Source organism: Phocoena sinus, chromosome 3, assembly GCF_008692025.1.
Source record: "Phocoena sinus isolate mPhoSin1 chromosome 3, mPhoSin1.pri, whole genome shotgun sequence".
NCBI lineage: Eukaryota > Metazoa > Chordata > Mammalia > Artiodactyla > Phocoenidae > Phocoena > Phocoena sinus.
Window position 1 is genome coordinate 28,274,043 of NC_045765.1, and position 17,543 is coordinate 28,291,585.

Genomic DNA, 17,543 nt, shown 5'->3' on the forward strand with positions numbered 1-17,543 from the left:
AGGAGCTGGCTGGCCAAGCCCCTGGCAGGGGTGTATCTGACGATGACACCTTCCTTTTTCCCCAACCCAGTTTTCATCAGCACAAGACACCTGCACCCCTTTGAAGAGGAATGGATCTTCTCTGCCACTGAAAGGTCAGCCACCTGGAGGGAAGGAGATGAAAACCACCACCCCAGGTTTAGATCTGAAGCATCCCAGCCTTTGATGGTTAAGATGAGAGGTGGGGATTGAAATCTGGGTCTCCCTGACTGAGACATCAGTAATAGCCGACAGCAGGATGTGTTCACGCCTGGTGCTGAGCTGGAGGGATTTCTCTGTCAGCACTGTCCTAGGATCCATCATCCGTGGAGCCCTGTGCCGACTAAGAGGGCTCAATAAAAGCTAAGTAAATGCCGGGCCTCTGAAGGATGCATGCTCTACTGGCCCTACCCCGGAGGGCTCGCACCCATGCAAGGCTGCCACTTCCCTTCCCTCCGTCTCTGCCTGGTCAGCACCTCTGCATCCTGCAGCTCTTAGCCCAGGCACCCCTGATGAGGACACATCCCAGGGCCCGCCAGCCCACCCACCAGAACCTGAAACTCTCTACTGTTACAGCTGCTACATTAGTTGTTTTGTGCGTCTTTGATGATTGCACTGTGGTCTCCCAGTGAGCTTCGTAAGGGCAGGGATGTGTCTGCTTTTCTCGCCTGGTCTCTCTGGCTCCTTCCGTCATAGCAGTTATGGAGGAAGCTCTCAAGAGAGCACAGACTCTGGGGCTAGACTGCCTGAGGTCTGATTACAGCTCTGTCACACACTAGCTGTGGGACCTAGGCAAGTAACTTAACCTTTCCATGCCTGAGTTTCCTTACTTATAAAATGAGGGTAAGAGTAGTACCTACTAGGTACCCAAGAGAAATTTAAACTTATATATACGCAAAAGCTTGTAAATGAATGTCCACAGCAGCATTATTCATAATAGACAAAAAGTAGGGGCTTCCCTGGTGGCGCAGTGGTTGAGAGTATGCCTGCCAATGCAGGGCACATGGGTTCGAGCCCTGGTCTGGGAGGATCCCACATGCCGCGGAGCAACTGGGCCCGTGAGCCACAACTACTGAGCCTGCGCGTCTGGAGCCTGTGCTCTGCAACGAGAGGCCGCGACAGCGAGAGGCCTGCGCACCGCGATGAAGAGTGGCCCCGCTTGCCGCAACTGGAGAAAGCCCTCGCACAGAAACGTAGACCCAACACAGCCAAAAGTAAATAAATAAATTAAAATTTTTAAAAAAAAGTAGAAATAAGCCAACTATCCATCAACTGATGAATGAATAAACAAAATGTGGTAAATCCATACAGTGGAATATTATTTGGCAATAAAAAGGAATTAAGTGCTGACATAGTACTTAACAACATGGATGAACCTTGAAAACGTTAAGTGAAAGAAGCCAGACACAAAAAGCCACATATGGTTCCATTTATATGAAATGTCCAAAACAGATAAAGCCATAGAGACAGAAAGTAAATTAGTGGCTTCCTAGGGCTGGGAATAAGGGTGGGAAGAAATTGAGGGGGTGACGGCTAAGGGGAGCTGGGTTCCTTTTGGGGGTGATAAAAATGTTCTAAAAGTGACTGTGGTGATGATGGTGGCAAAACTCTGTGGATACACTGAAAGTCATGTAATTGCATATTTTAAACAGGTGAGTTGTACGGCATTTGATTACATCTCAATAAAGCTGTTTAAAAAATCATAGCACCTATCTCATAGTACTGCTATAAGGACTAAATTAAATGTATTGTTTGTGAAAGTGTTATCTAAACTGACTACGTAATAACTAGTAGTACTCATTGAACCCTGATTGCACACTAAGCACTTTACAAACAGTACACTATTTCAAGCTCACAGCCCACGGAGGGAAGTACTCACCCACTTTACAGATGAGGAAACTGAGGCTCACAGAGATTAAGTAACTTACCTAAGGTGACATGGCTGGTAAGTGGCAGAAGCAGGCAAAACCCGTGTGCTGAACCATCACGTACAGACAGAACAACGTTCCCCAAACCCTGGGGTTCCCTGGATTTGAAGTGGGAACCACTTGGCAAAAACAAACATTCTCCCTCGCATCAAATGAGAGCACCCCCCTATTCGTTTGCATCCTCTCCCCCTAGGCAGCTAGTTGTGGGGTAGCTCCCTCCTTCCCCAGGTCCCAGGACACTCCACCCCAGCCCCAACCCTCTGTTCTGGGGGGAATCTGGTTTTTACCAGGAGACCAGCTGACATGCTCTGCTTCTCCCCTCTCAAAGTGTCTTCGTTCATGTAACTCCAAGTGTCCTCACACCTGCAGAGGGTCAAGGCTTCCCTGGATCCCTTCGTCCCTACGACGGCCAGGACTGGTTTCTTAGCACCTCTCAACATTTTTAATACAGGAAAAATCTCTTCCAATTCATACTTTTTAAATCTTAAAAAAAAAAAAAATTAAACAAGATCCTGCCACGTCCCTGTCACAGGCTTTTCAGTGGCTTTTTAGAACAAAAGTCATACTCTTGCCCAGGCCTGAAGACCCCTCACGTCTGGCCGCCCTACCTCCTCTAGCTCCTAGCACTTTTTTCAAGGCTCCCCTACTCCAGCCATCCTGCACATTCTGACTCATGCCAGGAATCGCTCCTCCTCTAACCGCATGGCTGGCTTCCCGGGTTTCCAGATCCCAGTTTCACTGTCCCCTTCCCAGAGAGGCCTTATCTGACCGAGCCATCTTAATTAGATGTTTATTCTCCACCAGGGCACCACTTTTATTTCCTTCAGGGTACTTAGGACAATGGGCAATTATGTGTTTGTTTCTTTGTTTAGTCATTTAATTTCTGTCCCCCTAACCCCCCATGATGCACACTAGACTACAAGATCCATGTGAGCGAGGACCAGACCTGCACCATAGGTGCTTAACATAGATTTCACGGTTTTTTGACCTTGGCCTTCACCATGAGCCGTTGCTGACATTTGGGGCCAGATAATTCTTCATTGTAGGGGAAGATCGTACTATGCATTGTAGGATGTTTACCAGCATCCTTGGTTTCTAACCATCGATGCACCCTGCCAGTTGTGACAACCAAAAGAGTCTCCAGACGTTGCCAAATGTGCCCTGGGGCGGGTGGGAAAGGAGTTGTCAAAATGTTCCCCAGTTACGAACCACTGATGTATCTGCTGAAACGTCAACAGATGTTTACTTTTTCAAAAGTAAAGAAAAAATAATTCATCTCAAGCGCCATATGGTTTGAAAGTGGGGTGTATGGGTACTCAGCAGGGCTGTTCACCACCACGTGTAAGAGTGGAGGGGGAGAGGAAAGTTACAAGGTTGGGGCTTTGCAGGACCCCAACGATCTCACCACCATCCACTGGTGTAGGTGGTTGGGATGCTGATAAGGGGACTGTAGGGTGATGCTCCCTTTTCTTAGGATGCCACCCCAAACCCTGCATAACTCAAGGTTACCTATCTGGGTGACAAGTTCTAACTGTGGTCATGGTGCATGAGAAATAGCAATGTGCTGTCAAACATGATGAGGAATAATGGCGAATATTTGTTGAGCACGTACACCATGTTGTTTAACACTAGGACCGACCTGTGGTGGGCATCATCGCCTTCTCAACACACAGGAGAAACGAAAGCGCAGATCGATTTGGTATCTTGCCCTCCAGGCTCAAGGTGTGAAGTGAAGGTGCAGGGATTTGAACCCACTTGGTTTACTTCCAGCTGTCTTGCAATAACTACTAATCTATATGAATTTCCCAGCAAGTCAGAACACTAACTGCACAATCACAACGATGAGTTTCATCTTCATTCCCTACAGCTGAGTCAGTGTCTAAACACGCAGGAAGGGTGTTCTGGGGCAGAGGCTCAGCACCTTTTGAACTGGGGTCCTGAGCAGGTGGGAGAACACGAAGTGTTGTTTTTAAGGATAAGAATGTGCCCTGGCTCTTCTACTGGACCCCAGATTCCAGAAGCAGAGATGGCTGACCACAGTGGAAAGGCCTTTGGAAGTCGCCTACTGCTGAGGTCTCAAACTGGGATCTGTTTGAGAATATATGGGGTATAAGGGATGCACGTATCCAGGCAGGCTGGCTACAGCAGGAGGGGGCAGCAAAGGCACGGGTGCATACACCAAGGTTCAATGCAAGACTCCACTTGAAGAAATGGCTCCATGGCTAAAACACGTTTGAAAACCCCTGATAAGAGTCCAGTGTCCTTGGTTTATAGATAAGGAAACCGAGGACCAGAGAGGAAAAGTGATTCGCTATAAGCAACACAGACTTCCCTGGTCTCCTAGGGGGGAGGAAATCAAGGACTCTGCAGGTGGACAAAACTGTGTTCGAATCCTGGTTCTGTCACTTAATTAAGTTCTCTAAGCCTCAGTTTAGTAATTGGAGAAATGAGAGTAATCATACCTTCCTCATCAAATTTGTAAACAATTAAATGAACAGATGTGAAGTGCTAGGGAGACTGTAAGTGGTCAGGAGCTGGCAGTCAGGGCAAGTTGTAGAGGGCAGAGTGGTTAGAACAGAGGTGTGGGAGCTCCTAGATGGATCTGTGTTCACATCCTGGCACTTCCACCCCCAGCTGTATGGACGGATATAGGCAGATCTTTCAATTCTTTGAGTCCTAATTCCTCATCTGTCTAACTGGCATAGTAATTCCTCACTTACAGGTGTGTTGGGAGGACCAGATCATATAAAGCAAGCGAAGTGCTTAGCACATTTCCTGGGGCCATAACAGATGCTCAGCAAACACCTGCTATTATCGTCAGCCCACCTTTTGCCTTCTGTGGCACCTCATTTGGGAAACCACTGCTGAGATGTTCTGCGAGTGCCCAGGGAGCACGCCCCCTGCAACCTCACCTCCTCCAGGCCATGCGACGCCAAGGAGTCTTGGAAGGCGCACCTGTACCAGTGAAAGCAGGTCTGGGTGATGAGTGGAGCATGACTCAGAAGCTCCTACCTAGCAGCTCCCTCAGAAAGAATGTGTTGCGGGATTGCCCCTTTTATCTCGCTTTTTGGGGAGAAAAATATAAAGGCAAGAACTTCAAGGTCAGGTTCACTTCCCTGCAGACTCCTCCGGAGCTGAAGTGAAATTTCAAGAATGCAGCCTCTGGGCCCAGTTTACATTCCCACCCTCTCTGGTATCCAGGATACCAGAGGGACCTGTTGCGTTGCATCCCACCAATCAGCCTCCTTGGTCACATCCTGCTGGGGGCGGGGCCCACCACTGCCTCTTGGGAGAAGCATCACGGCTTAGCAGGATGCTCAGCCATTCATTTGTCCAACATAAAAGTTCAGCGCTTACTGCAGCCAGGCCCTGGGGATAGAGTCTTATGGAAAAACAGCCCGAGCCCCTGCTCTCGGGGAGCTCGAGGCGGAGAAGAGAGTGAGTCACACGACTAACGTGAGCAGGTCTACGAAGCAGCTGCACTCACTGGCATGAGACTGTCTGTGGGGGGCCTGAACCACTCAGCAATATTAGAGGAGGCTCCCTTGAGTAAGTGAGGATTAAGCACAGGGCTGAAGGGCAAGTAGGCATTAAAAGGTGAAGCAAGGAGGGAAGAAGATTCCAGGTAGAGGGACTAGCGTTTGCAAAGACTCTGTCATGCACAGAGTTGCCAGGCCTTTGCAGACCTGTGGTCAGAGTACAGTGGGGGACGGAGGGGAGGGGGGCAGGATGGGGCAGGAGAGGCAAAGTCAGGGTCAGTCCTTATGTCCTATGTGCCATGTTAGAGCATCAAAGTGGTTTTTTTTTTTTTTTTCCTTTTTGGTACACGGGCCTCTCACTGTTGTGGCCTCTCCCGTTGCGGAGCACAGCCTCCGACGCGCAGGCTCAGTGGCCATGGCCCACGGACCCAGCCGCTCCGCGGCGGCATGTGGGATCTTCCCGGACAGGGGCACGAACCCGTGTCCCCTACATCGGCAGGTGGACTCTCAACCACTGCGCCACCAGGGAAGCCCCAAAGTGTTTTTAACGCAAGGGATGGCATGATCAGATTGAATTTCTGTAAGAACCTTGTATTCAGATGATCTTGAAGAGTCGAGTGAGAAGGGAAGAGAAAAAGCAGGTTTATCAGTTAGGGAACCTTAGTAGCCATGTCAAAGTCCCCAAAATGATGGATCTGGGCTGATGGGGAGATGGGGGGAGCTGTCCTCTTCCCACATGTCCCTCTCCTTCTGGAAAGCCCTGGCGGCCACACCAGCACTGAGCTCGGCCTTTGTAGACTGACATCACTTCAGAGCAGCCTCTCTGGGTTGCAAAGGTCACAGAGGTGCTGCCCATCGTTAGGAATCTGATAAACCTACACCTGGCTTTGCATCAAGATCACTCCAGGGAGGAGAAGCCTTTTTCCCCGGGGGGTGGGTTCATAGCATTGAGGGTACATTCTCAGACTTAAAGGCTCTAAAGAGATGATCAAGGATTGTAATGACATACACATTTCTCAGGTCCCTCTAGTGCAAAATGGACACCCCCTACAACTCCAGAAGGGAGAAGAGGGTCTGCAGAAGTTTGATGCCATATACACAGGAGAGGTGCTCAGAAAACATCTGAGGAAGGAATGGGGAGAGAAAAGAGGGGAAGGCAACAAGACAGTTAATTAGTTAGTTACTTAGTAATATCTTTGAAGCCCTGATGAGCCTCAGGGAATTCTTGGTCTCACAGATGCGGAGATGCTGGATGGCTTTCAGCCTGGCTAGATAGATAACCAAACGTGGCTGCCTGGCCCCTGGGGTCCCACCCCCAGAGATTAGGAGGTCAGGAGGTCTGAGATGTGGCTTGAGACTCCAAAGGTACTGCCAATAATTTTTTTTAACAAAAGTAAAAAAAAAAAAAAAATCAGAGAAAATATAATGAAAAGTATTTTTTAAAAAATCCAAAACGAACAAAAAAACTATCAGCAAATACAGGCAACAAGAACCTTTCCCCTCTTCACCCATGGATGCAAGCCCCTAAAATAACAGGAAAGTTAAGATTTCCTTCTCAGTTATATGTGAAATCTACAAAGAAAAAAAAAAAAAAGCTTATAGATGTAAAGAACAGATTGGTAGCTGCCTGGGATGGGGTCGAGGGGTTGGTGGATCTGGTAAAGGAAGCCAAAAGGTACAAGCTTCCAGTTATAAAATAAGGCAGTCAAAGGGGTATAATGTTCAGCATGGTGACTACAGTTAACCATACTATATTTGCATATTTAAAAGTTGCTAAGGGCTTCCCTGGTGGCGCAGTGGTTGAGAATCTGCCAGCTAATGCAGGGGACATGGGTTTGAGCCCTGGTCTGGGAAGATCTCACATGCCACGGAGCAACTGGGCCCGTGAGCCACAACTACTGAGCCCGCGCGTCTGGAGCTTGTGCTCCGCAACAAGAGAGGCCGCAACAGTGGAGAGGCCCGTGCACCGCGATGAAGAGTGGCGCCCGCTCGCCGCAACTAGAGAAAGCCCATGAAGACCCAACACAGCCAAAAATAAATAAATTAATTAATTAAAAAGAAAAAAAAACGTTGCTAAGAAAGCAGATCTTAATTTTCGTATTGAAGTATAGTCAATTTACAATGTGTTAGCCGCTGGTGTACAGCAAGTGATTCAGCTGTACACATATAAACACATAGTTTTTCATATTCTTTTCCATTATAGGTTATTACAAGACATTAAATACAGTTCCCTGTATTTACTTACTATACAGTAAGTTCTTGTTTTTATCTATTTTATATATAGTAGTTTGTGAGAGTAGAACTTAAAAGCCCTCATCACAAGCAAAAAAAACCAACCTGTAACTACGTATGGGGACAGATGTTAACTAGACTTATTGCGGTGATCATTTCATGATACATACAAATACTGAGCCACTATGTTATACACCTAAAACCAATATAATGTTATATGTCAATTACCCTCAATTAAAAATAAAAAAGATTTCCCGTGTGTCCTTCCAGAAATATTTTCATGGACATACCAGCATGTGACGTGCCCAGCACACACACACATCCACTAGACTTCATCAAACCTAAGAGAACGAGCGTCACTTACAAAAGTTTTATTATATGTACAACAGAGAAAGAACAACACGGCCAATAAACTATGTCCCACGCTTTCTTTATCTCAGGATATTTATATGTATTGAAAAAGCTTATTTAGGCTTATTCAGAAATGGACTTAACTACGTGGCTCTCTTTTCCATATATGCAAAAAGGAAAAACAGAAGCAAATGACATTAGCTCAGGTATCGATAAGATCGCACCCTCCTCAGCTCTGAGTCACCTGCACCTGCGGGTTCCTCACAGTGCCATTCTTTGTGCCACGGAGTGCTGGGGTGGCGTTTCTTGAAAGAGACCTCTGATAATGCCTCTGATTTTCTTCCAAGCTGCTGAAAATCACTTGGAGTTTGGATTCTGATGCTTTTGTGATTTTACCAGAAGATGTCGAAGATGGGTTTTTTGATAAGAACAAAGGTCCGCCATCCACAGTAGTTCTTAAATTGTTTGGGACTGAAACACAGAGGAGCCGTGGTACCAGCTACACTAGCAGAAGCAGCAGAGCGTGTGCGTGTGTCGGCAATTACCATGCCAGCGGCATTTCTGAGACTCATCCCTAGTATGAAGGTGGCAGCAGGTTAACATTTGAAGGTGTTAACATTTTGTTTTTGTAAAACAAACCAAAAAAGTCCATCTCAAAACTGATGAGGGACTTCCCTGGTGGTGCAGTGGTTAAGAATCCTCCTGCCAATGCAGGGGACACGGGTTTGAGCCCTGGTCCGGGAAGATCCCACATGCCGCGGAGCAACTAAGCCCGTGTGCCACAACTACTGAGCCTGTGCTCTAGAGCCCATGAGCCACAACTACTGAGACTACGTGCCACAACTACTGAGCCTGCGTGCCCTAGAGCCTGCGCACCGCAACTACTGGGCCCGTGTGCCACAACTACTGAAGCCTGTGAACCTAGAGCCCATGCTCCACAACCAGAGAAGCCACCGCAATGAGAAGCCCGCGCACTGCAACGAAGAGTAGCCCGTGCTCACCACAACTAGAGAAAGCCCGCATGCAGCAATGAAGACCCAACAGAGCCAAAAGTAAATAAAATTAAAAAACAAAACAAAACTGATGAATTACACTACGGTGGGACTTCCCTGGTGGTGCAGTGGTTAAGAATCCACCTGCCAATGCAGGGGACATGGGTTCGATCCCTGGTCCAGGAAGATCCTACATGCCACGGAGCAACTAAGCCCATGTGCCACAACTACTGAGCCTGCGTTCTAGAGCCCGCGAGCCACAACTACTGAGCCCATGTGCCACAACTACTGAAGCCCGTGCGCCTAGAGCCTGTGCTCCGCAACAAGAGAAGCCACAGCAATGAGAAGCCCACGCACCGCAAGGAAGAGCAGCCCCTGCTCGCCACAACTAAAGCCCACGCGAGCAACGAAGACCCAATGCAGCCAAAAACAAATAAGTAAGATAAATAAATTTATATTTTAAAAAATTACACTATGGTACATACACAGTCTCCCCCCACTCACTCTCGTTGACTGGGAGTTGCAAGTTCAAATCACAACATGAGTCAGGCAGGTAATTCAGTGAAGTGAGAAAGGCGAGGTTGTAGAAACACAATGCAGTTCCAAAGTCGTGAGGCTCAAAGGGTGATGCTGGACCAGCAGCTATTTTTATCCTTTGTGGGCCCAGTGTTTCTGTGGAATACCTGATGCTTTGGAGCCCCTCTATAAGCCTCTATTATGTATGGATGTGTATTTTTAAACCCATTTTAAAAACACAAAACATACTATTCTGAATCTTGCTGTCTGCTTAATCACACTTCTTGGAATTCTTTCCATATCAGCACGTGTAGCTCTACCTCATTCCGTTAATTGCATGGCACTCCATGGTGTGGATGCCCCCCAACTTAATGTGTGCAGCTCCCAGCATGAGATGTTTAGGCTGCTTCCTGGTTTTGTTGCTCTCACACTCAAGGCTAAGTGAGGAAGTGGCAGAGCTGCCGTTTGAAGCATGACCCGCCAGTATGGGTAGGGGGTTCTGATGGCCCCAAACTGGGGAATGGCTGTGAGTCACCCAGCTCACTTCTTGGCAGTTCTGCCCTGAGGTCAGTTTGAGGCTCTGAGGAGGCGGGGCGGGGGGGATTGGAGGTACAGGATTCTAGAGGCAACCGCTGCTTCTTATAGTAAAAAGATTCAGTAGCTTTAGGGCAGAGGACGGGACGAGGGCCCAACCCTTTCTCCATCTCCCTCTTACTGAACTGCAGAGCGCTGTGGTCCCCAAACCCAGCCGCTGCCTGCCAAACCCTCACTGCATCCTTCTCCCCGAGCTCTGTCCCCCTTTCCCTCCACTACCAGCCCCAACTCCTTCTAGAGGAACAGAGGAAAGAGAAAGGCAAAAGGGGCCTCAGGGGGGCTTCCCTGGTGGCGCAGTGGTTGGGAGTCCGCCTGCCGATGCAGGGGACGCGGGTTCGTGCCCCGGTCTGGGAGGATCCCACGTGCCGCGGAGCGGCTGGGCCCGTGAGCCATGGCCGCTGGGCCTGCGCGTCCGGAGCCTGTCCTCCGCAACGGGAGAGGCCACAACGGTGAGAGGCCCGCGTAACGCATAAAAAAAAAAAAAAAAAAAAAAAAGGGGCCTCAGGGAGCGAGTACATGTAGAGGTGGAGGGAGGTCTCAGCTTCACTACCCCCAGGATCCCCTCCCACCAAGCCATCCCCCTCCAGAACATTCCATACACGCAGCAGGGGCTCTGCAGGGGTGGGGCTAACGATAATGATTACTGAATGCAGGGGCAAGCATCCACAATCACAAGAGATCCTCACCATTCTGGAAGCGCCGACTGTTCTCCATTTCACTGACAGGAAAACTGAGCCTAGGAGAAGGTGAACGCCTTTGCCCAAGTTACACAAGGCACACGTGGCCTCCCTCCACGCCATGTCCCAGTTTTTCAAGGGTCTCTTCCGAGGGGATGTACCTTAAGCAGCAAATTGAAGTCTTTTTCCTGGAGAGTGTGGGTCCCAGGCCAATTCCCCAGACCCTCCGATTCAGTGCATTATGCCCCTGGGTGTGGTGAGGGGGACCCAGCCGGGGAAGCAGGGAAATGGACGCTTCTTTTAATAACTGTTTGAAGAATTTACATTTTAAACAAACCCACAGTTATTAATGAATACTGCTTTGTATCGTTTCATTTTCCCCTTTATCTTTCTACCCTTTTAATTACTGTTTTGCCCTGTTCCTCCCATGTTCATTCACTGACTTCCCCAACAGGGGTTTCTGCCCGCAAGTCGGAATTTTCCTAAACTCCCTTTCTTTCCAGGGGGCCGCCGGCACGAGGTCCAGGAATTTGCACAACCTGGCAAAAAAGCTCTGTCTCCAAATTCCAGTTCATTAGCATGGCTCGTTAATTATAAATGCTCCCCTCCCAGCTACCCGTCTCCCCCAAACACCCCAAACAGCAGATTAAGTTTTAACTTTTGCTGGCAGGACACCTGCTTCTGAAATTCCTCCCTCCCTCCCCTCCCCCTCCCCCCCCAGCCCAACCTCCTAAGATTTACAACACAAAAGCAAACATTTACACTGGTTAAGATTTACCAAAAGGAAGTGTGGCCTGGAATGCTTCGTTTGAAGTTCTGTCTCAAAAGAAGAAGGAGCCCTTTTTTGAAACATATAAAATAAGAGACCTCAAAGCCTCCCCGGTGGTGTCCGACAGGCACTTGGCATAACCAGGCCTTCTCAGTTTTTCACTTGGGCCTTGATGTCAGAACACGATAAGTCCTAAGCAGAACTCACAACTATGGCTCTGTCCACTCCAGGGTAAATGGAGTTATCAATCAGTAATGCAATCAAGTGGCTTCCTGGAAACTCTAGGGTAGAACTTTCTTCCTGAGATATTACCAAGGGGGAAGGAAGAAAAGGGCACCCCACAAAGGGGGAGCCAAAAGGCAAGGCCAACTTCACAGGCGGGAAAGAGCCTGAGGTCCACCTGCTCTCTCCAGACAAAGCTGATGTTCCCAGTGAGGCACGTCTAGTTTACTGGAGGTGGGAGAGGGGTGAGGGCACAGCCAGCCCAGGGTGGATGCTGGCTGAGCAGGTGGGATAAGTACCAAACGCCACGGCAAACAGAGTCACCAGAAACTGAGGTCACGCAGATACTCTGGGGGAAAAGGAAGTGAGGAAATTCCCCGTTACCTACCCCACGATGGCTGGTGTAGGCCAATGGAAATGATCTGACAAGAAAAGTAAGGAGGCTGTACTTGTTTGACCTTTGCATTCAATCAGAACCTTCTATTCCTTTGGTGAGAGCACCTAAGGTGCCGTCAACCAAGAATCTTGACCACGTGGGGCAAGTCCCAGGCGATGGTCGTACACACCACCGAGCAAAGGAAGAGCTGATAAAGCAAGAACTCACCAGGAAACGGCCGCATTAGTAACCCGACTCTGTCCTAGGCACCTGCTGGCAGCTTTGCCTGACTGCTCACTTAGTCCTTAACACTGCCCAGTGAGGAAAGGGTTCTTATCCACGCCTTGCAGAGAGATGAAAGCGCTGAGGCCGGCCAACCTGGCCAAGGCTGCAAATGATGCTCAAAAGCCCATGCTCTTTGCACTGTGCTACAGGGCTCCAACTGGAAGACGTGTATTAAAAGCAGCCTGCATGATACGCCAGAACCACTGGACCTGGACTCTTAAATTGTGGGGGAGGCCCAGCTCAGCTTTTTTTAGCTGGGTGACCTTGGGCAAGTCCCTCACCACCCCATGGGCATTTCTGATTTCTCCTCTGTCCTCGGCTGCAGCACTTCAGCAAGCTGCACATTGGAGGAAGGAGTCTGCAGCCACCCACTTGCTCCAACTTCCTCATCCATCCAGCTGAGCATTCAGAATTGTACCAGCATGAATGCAACCGATTTTGGTAAGGCTTTTTCCTCGTTCCTGGGTCCCCTATAAAGGGAGAAGCGTGTTCCTTCCATCATGAGCTTATATTCCCTTTATATGTCCTTCTAGAGTTGGAAAAGCAGCCAACTTAATGCTCCCCTCTGCTACTTTACACTCAGGCTTTCACTAAGTGGACATCTACCAGCACTGGCCTTTCATGGTTCTTCAGTCAAACTCAGTCCCCACAGGGCTTCCCTGGTGGCGCAGTGGTTGACAGTCCGCCTGCCGATGCGACGTGGGTTCGAGCCCCGGTCCGGGAAGATCCCACATGCCGCGGAGCGGCTGGGCCCGTGAGCCATGGCCGCTGAGCCTGCGCGTCAGGAGCCTGTGCTCCGCAACGGGAGAGGCCACAACAGTGAGAGGCCCGCGTATGGCAAAAAAACAAACAAACAAACTCAGTCCCCACAAAACCTCATCTTTCCTTGGCGAGAGAGCACATCCAGAGACCCTGAGCATTTATTCTTGCTGCCTCCAGCTTTCCAGGATCTCATAAAGCCACAGTCTTGTTCAGAGGAACAGCCTGGCTCTGAATCTTGGTTCTGAATTTGATCCGAGGGCCAAAATTACAAACTCATTTCTTAGCAGTTCCAAAGCTCAATTTCTCAGCTTGTCAACTGGGGATGAAACGATTGACCTCACGAGGTTATCACTGAAGAGCTAATGAGACCCCAGGTAAAAGTCTTTTCATCATAAACATTACAGCACTTCCTATGTGCTGGGCCCTTTAACACACTATTTCAAAGAGTCAGTATCAGACATGCATGTCGGAAACAAATACAAAAATACAGGCCCCAGGGTGAACAAATGGGCCGATCAATAAATGAGGGAAATGGAGGGAAGGAAAGGGAAGGGGCCTAGAAGGCCAGTGGGGCCCTGAGTCATGCTAAGAAGTTTCGGGGTTTTCTATGGGCCTTGGAGAACCATGAGAAGTTTCTGAGAAGGGGAGCAATTTGCTCTGGAAGGCCCTGTGGAAGAAAATTCCAGAAGTAGTTGCAACATGAGTTGCTGGAAAATTATCTTGGAGTCTGGCCACCCTGACTCCAGGGTGCTGAAGGAAGAAATGACATCTTAACTGTGACGACGGGGGCCACGAAGGGCAAAGGACTGGCGGAAGGGTGGGATGGACGTTAAAGCCCCCAACTACCGAAAGGTTTCGACAGCTCTGTCCCATCAAATACGCAGATCTGCAGGGATAAACTCTCCCAGGTGCTTATTTTCTAGGTCTCCTGTGTGAAATAAGGTTGCCCGTGTCCTGAACCACTAACTTCTATCCCCGCCTTTACCTCATTACCTTAACACAAAGCAAAATTAAACAACAAAAAAATCACTGCTGTCCGCTCGTGTTCAGAGCAGCATTATTCACAAGAGACAAAAGGTGGAAGCAACCCCAGCGTCCATCAACAGATGAATGGATAAGAAACATGTGGTGGGCTTCCCTGGTGGCGCAGTGGTTTAGAATCCGCCTGCCAACGCAGGGGACACGGGTTGGAGCCCTGGTCCGGGAAGATCCCACGTACATGCTGCGGAGCAACTAAGCCCGTGCACCACAACTACTGAGCCTGTGCTCTAGAGCCCATGAGCCACAACTACTGAGCCTGTGTGCCACAACTACTGAAGCCCACGCGCCTAGAGCCCGTGCCCTGCAACAAGAGAAGCCACAACAATGAGAAGCCCGCGCACCGCAACGTAGAGTAGCCCCCACTTGCCGCAACTAGAGAAAGTCCACGCGCAGCAACGAAGACTGAACACAGACCCCCCCCCCAAAAAAAACATGGGGTGTGTGCATACAGTGGAATATTACTCAGCCTTAAAAAAGGAAATTCTGACACATGCTATAGCGTGGATGGACCTGGAGGACATTATGCTGAGTGAAACGGCCAGTCCCCAGAACACAAATACCACATGATTCCACTTACATGGAATACACAGCGTAGTCAAATTCATACAGACAGAAAGTCAAATGGTGGTTGCCAGGGGCTAGAATAAGGAGCTAGTTCTTCAATGAGTAGAGTCAGTTTTGCAAGATGGAGAGAATTCTGGAGATGGACGGTAAGGTGATGATGGTTGCATGACAACGTGAAGGTATTTAATGCCACTGAACTGTACACCGAAAAATGCTTAAGATTGTAAATTTTATGTTATGTGTATTTTGCCACAATTTTTTTTAACAGTTTGAAAGGGAGAAAGAAAGGAAAAGAAAGGAGAGGGAAAGAAGACGGAAGGGAAGGGAAGGGAAGGGAAGGGAAGGGAAGGGAAGGGAAGGGAAGGGAAGGGAAGGGAAGGGAAGGGGAAAGAAATCATTGCTGGACTGTCAGCAAATGGGACTGAAAATAATGCAATTCTTTGTCATCCAGGCACACCCTTATCTGGAAACCACCTCGTTTTCCCCTTCCAGGCAACATTTCATTACTGCGTAAAAACTCCCCTAACCCTTTCCCCTGCCCCACCTGGGGCTGACTCAGCCCCTTTCAGTATCTGAACGGCAGGAGCCAGCCTGAAGGCAGTAGACGCTGCCACCTTATCCTGTGTCCTGGGACACCTGGAGTTCCCCAGGATCGACCCTGACCCCATCCATCACTCTAGGACCCCAGTCCTCTCCAACCTCAGGTGCACGGGCCCTAGTCCTGGCTGGCATCCCACATGAGGTTGGCAGGTTCCAGAAAACCCTTTAGGGCAAGAGGAGGTGGAGCAGCCTGTGGGAACTCTCTGCAAGGGCCCCTGTGGGAGAGCCCAGGGCCTGCCTTCTCAGAGGCACAGGAAGGACACAAATGCGGAGCACAGAACGAGGCAGCTGAGTCAGCTTGCTTCTCCCCCTACTGCTGTCCTCCTCACTGACTCAGGGGAGACGGGCCAGGAATGAGGAAATGTCTCCATCAGCCCTTCCCCTTGCGAAGAGAGGATCCAGTCACTTACTTATTCATGTATTTTGAACTCAACTATTACGTGTGTACACATTTAGGGTTATTATGGTTTTTTTGATGAATTGGCCAATTATTATAAACGCTCTCTGTATCTGCTAATTCTCCTGTTTTTGGTATACTCTATGTGTGGTCATTACAGCCATTCCAGTTTTCTTTTGATTAGTATCTGTATGCTATACCTTTCCCATCCTTTGACTTTTTTTTTTTAATATTGTTACAAACATTTATTTTAGTACGGTCTACCGTAAATAAGTCAGTAGAGGTTCCACTCTGCCACAGACACAACTGAGAAGAGCCTGTGTCATCCAACTAGTGAACATCTAAACGATGTCCCATCTCTTATCCCAGCCAGAGTGCACACCTTCCATGTTGTTCCTCTGCATTGACTGCTTCCAAAACCAGATGAGCAAATAGTCCTTTATCCCCAAAGTAAGCTCAAAACAGTTGGTTCAGTCATTCCAGGATCTGCAACCCTCTTCAATCCCAGGTAAGTCACGAGAGGAATAAAGCCCCAGCGGATGGCAAACTGGCCTCCCTTGAAAAGCTGCTGCAGCCTCCGCTTGGCCTCTTTGCTCAGCTTTACCATGGTGATGGCCCAGATGACACACTTAAGACCCCCCTCCTTTTACCTTTAACCTACCTGTGTATTTACATCAAAGTGAATCTACTGTAGGCAACCTGTACACTGGAGTTTTGTTTTTTCCCCCCAACCTGACAATATCTGCCTTTTAATTGGCGTGTTTAGTCTGTTTTTGTTTTTTTGTTTTTGTGGTACGCGGGACTCTCACTGTTGTGGCCTCTCCCGTTGCGGAGCACAGGCTCCGGACGCGCAGGCTCAGCGGCCATGGCTCACGGGCCCAGCCGCTCCGTGGCATGTGGGATCCTCCCGGATTGGGGCACAAACCCGTGTCCCCTGCATTGGCAGGCGGGCTCTCAACCACTGCGCCACCAGGGAAGCCCTAGTCTGTTTACTTTTAATGAATTATTAATGTAGCTAGATTGAAGTCTACTAATTTACTAGTTGTTTTCTGTTTGTCTCATCTGTTTCTTGATTCTCTTTTCCTCCTTTCAAAAAATTTCAATAAAAATAACACTATCATCATGTTTGCTTTAAACAGTCAATTATCTTTTAAAGAAATTAAGAAAAAAATTTTAAGTCTTTTATATTTCTGGTGCTCTTAATTTCTCATGTAGATCCACATTTCCATCTGATAGCATTTTCTTTCCCCCCAAAGAATTTCTTTTGACATATCTTGTTGTGTAAGTCTGCTGGTGAGCATGTCTCTCGGCCTTTATAACTGAAAATAAAGCTTTTGATTTTACCCTCATTTTTTTAAGGATATTTTTGTTGATATAGAATTGCAGACTGTTTTTTCTGCCTTTCAGCACCTTAGAGATACTATTCAATTATTTTTTGGCTTGCATCGTTTCTGCTAAGTTAGCAATGGTTCTTATTGTTCTACATGCAGCATGTCTTTATCCTCTGGGAGATTTTAAGATTTTCCTCTTTCTGTTTGGTTTTTAGCAAGGTGACTATGATGTATTTACGTGTGACTTTCCACATGATTATCGTGCTTAGGGTTTGTTGAGCTTCTTGGATCTGTGGGTCAATATGTTTCACCAACTTTGGAACTTTTCAGCCATTACCTCTTCAAATATATTTTCTTTCTCATTCTCTCTCTCTCTCCTTTCCTTTTGGGAATCCAAAAATACCTTTGT

At 48.3% G+C, this 17,543-nt stretch overlaps 2 protein-coding genes across 4 annotated transcripts in view; both read right to left on the minus strand.

The window, feature by feature from the left end:
• Positions 1 to 17,543, minus strand: part of WWC1 (WW and C2 domain containing 1) — a 154,169-nt gene that overhangs the window by 107,252 nt on the left and 29,374 nt on the right. The gene's annotated exons all lie outside the window — the stretch shown is intronic.
• On the minus strand, positions 16,048 to 16,572 carry LOC116751221 (mitochondrial import receptor subunit TOM7 homolog). Its single transcript, XM_032626787.1, has one exon. The coding sequence runs from the start codon at positions 16,408 to 16,410 to the stop codon at positions 16,243 to 16,245; it is 168 nt and encodes a 55-aa protein (XP_032482678.1). The 5' UTR covers positions 16,411 to 16,572; the 3' UTR covers positions 16,048 to 16,242.

Bases quoted from the DNA above. Each gene is read 5' to 3' on its own strand.
- LOC116751221 (XM_032626787.1), bottom strand. From the start codon at position 16,410: ATGGTAAAGCTGAGCAAAGAGGCCAAGCGGAGGCTGCAGCAGCTTTTC.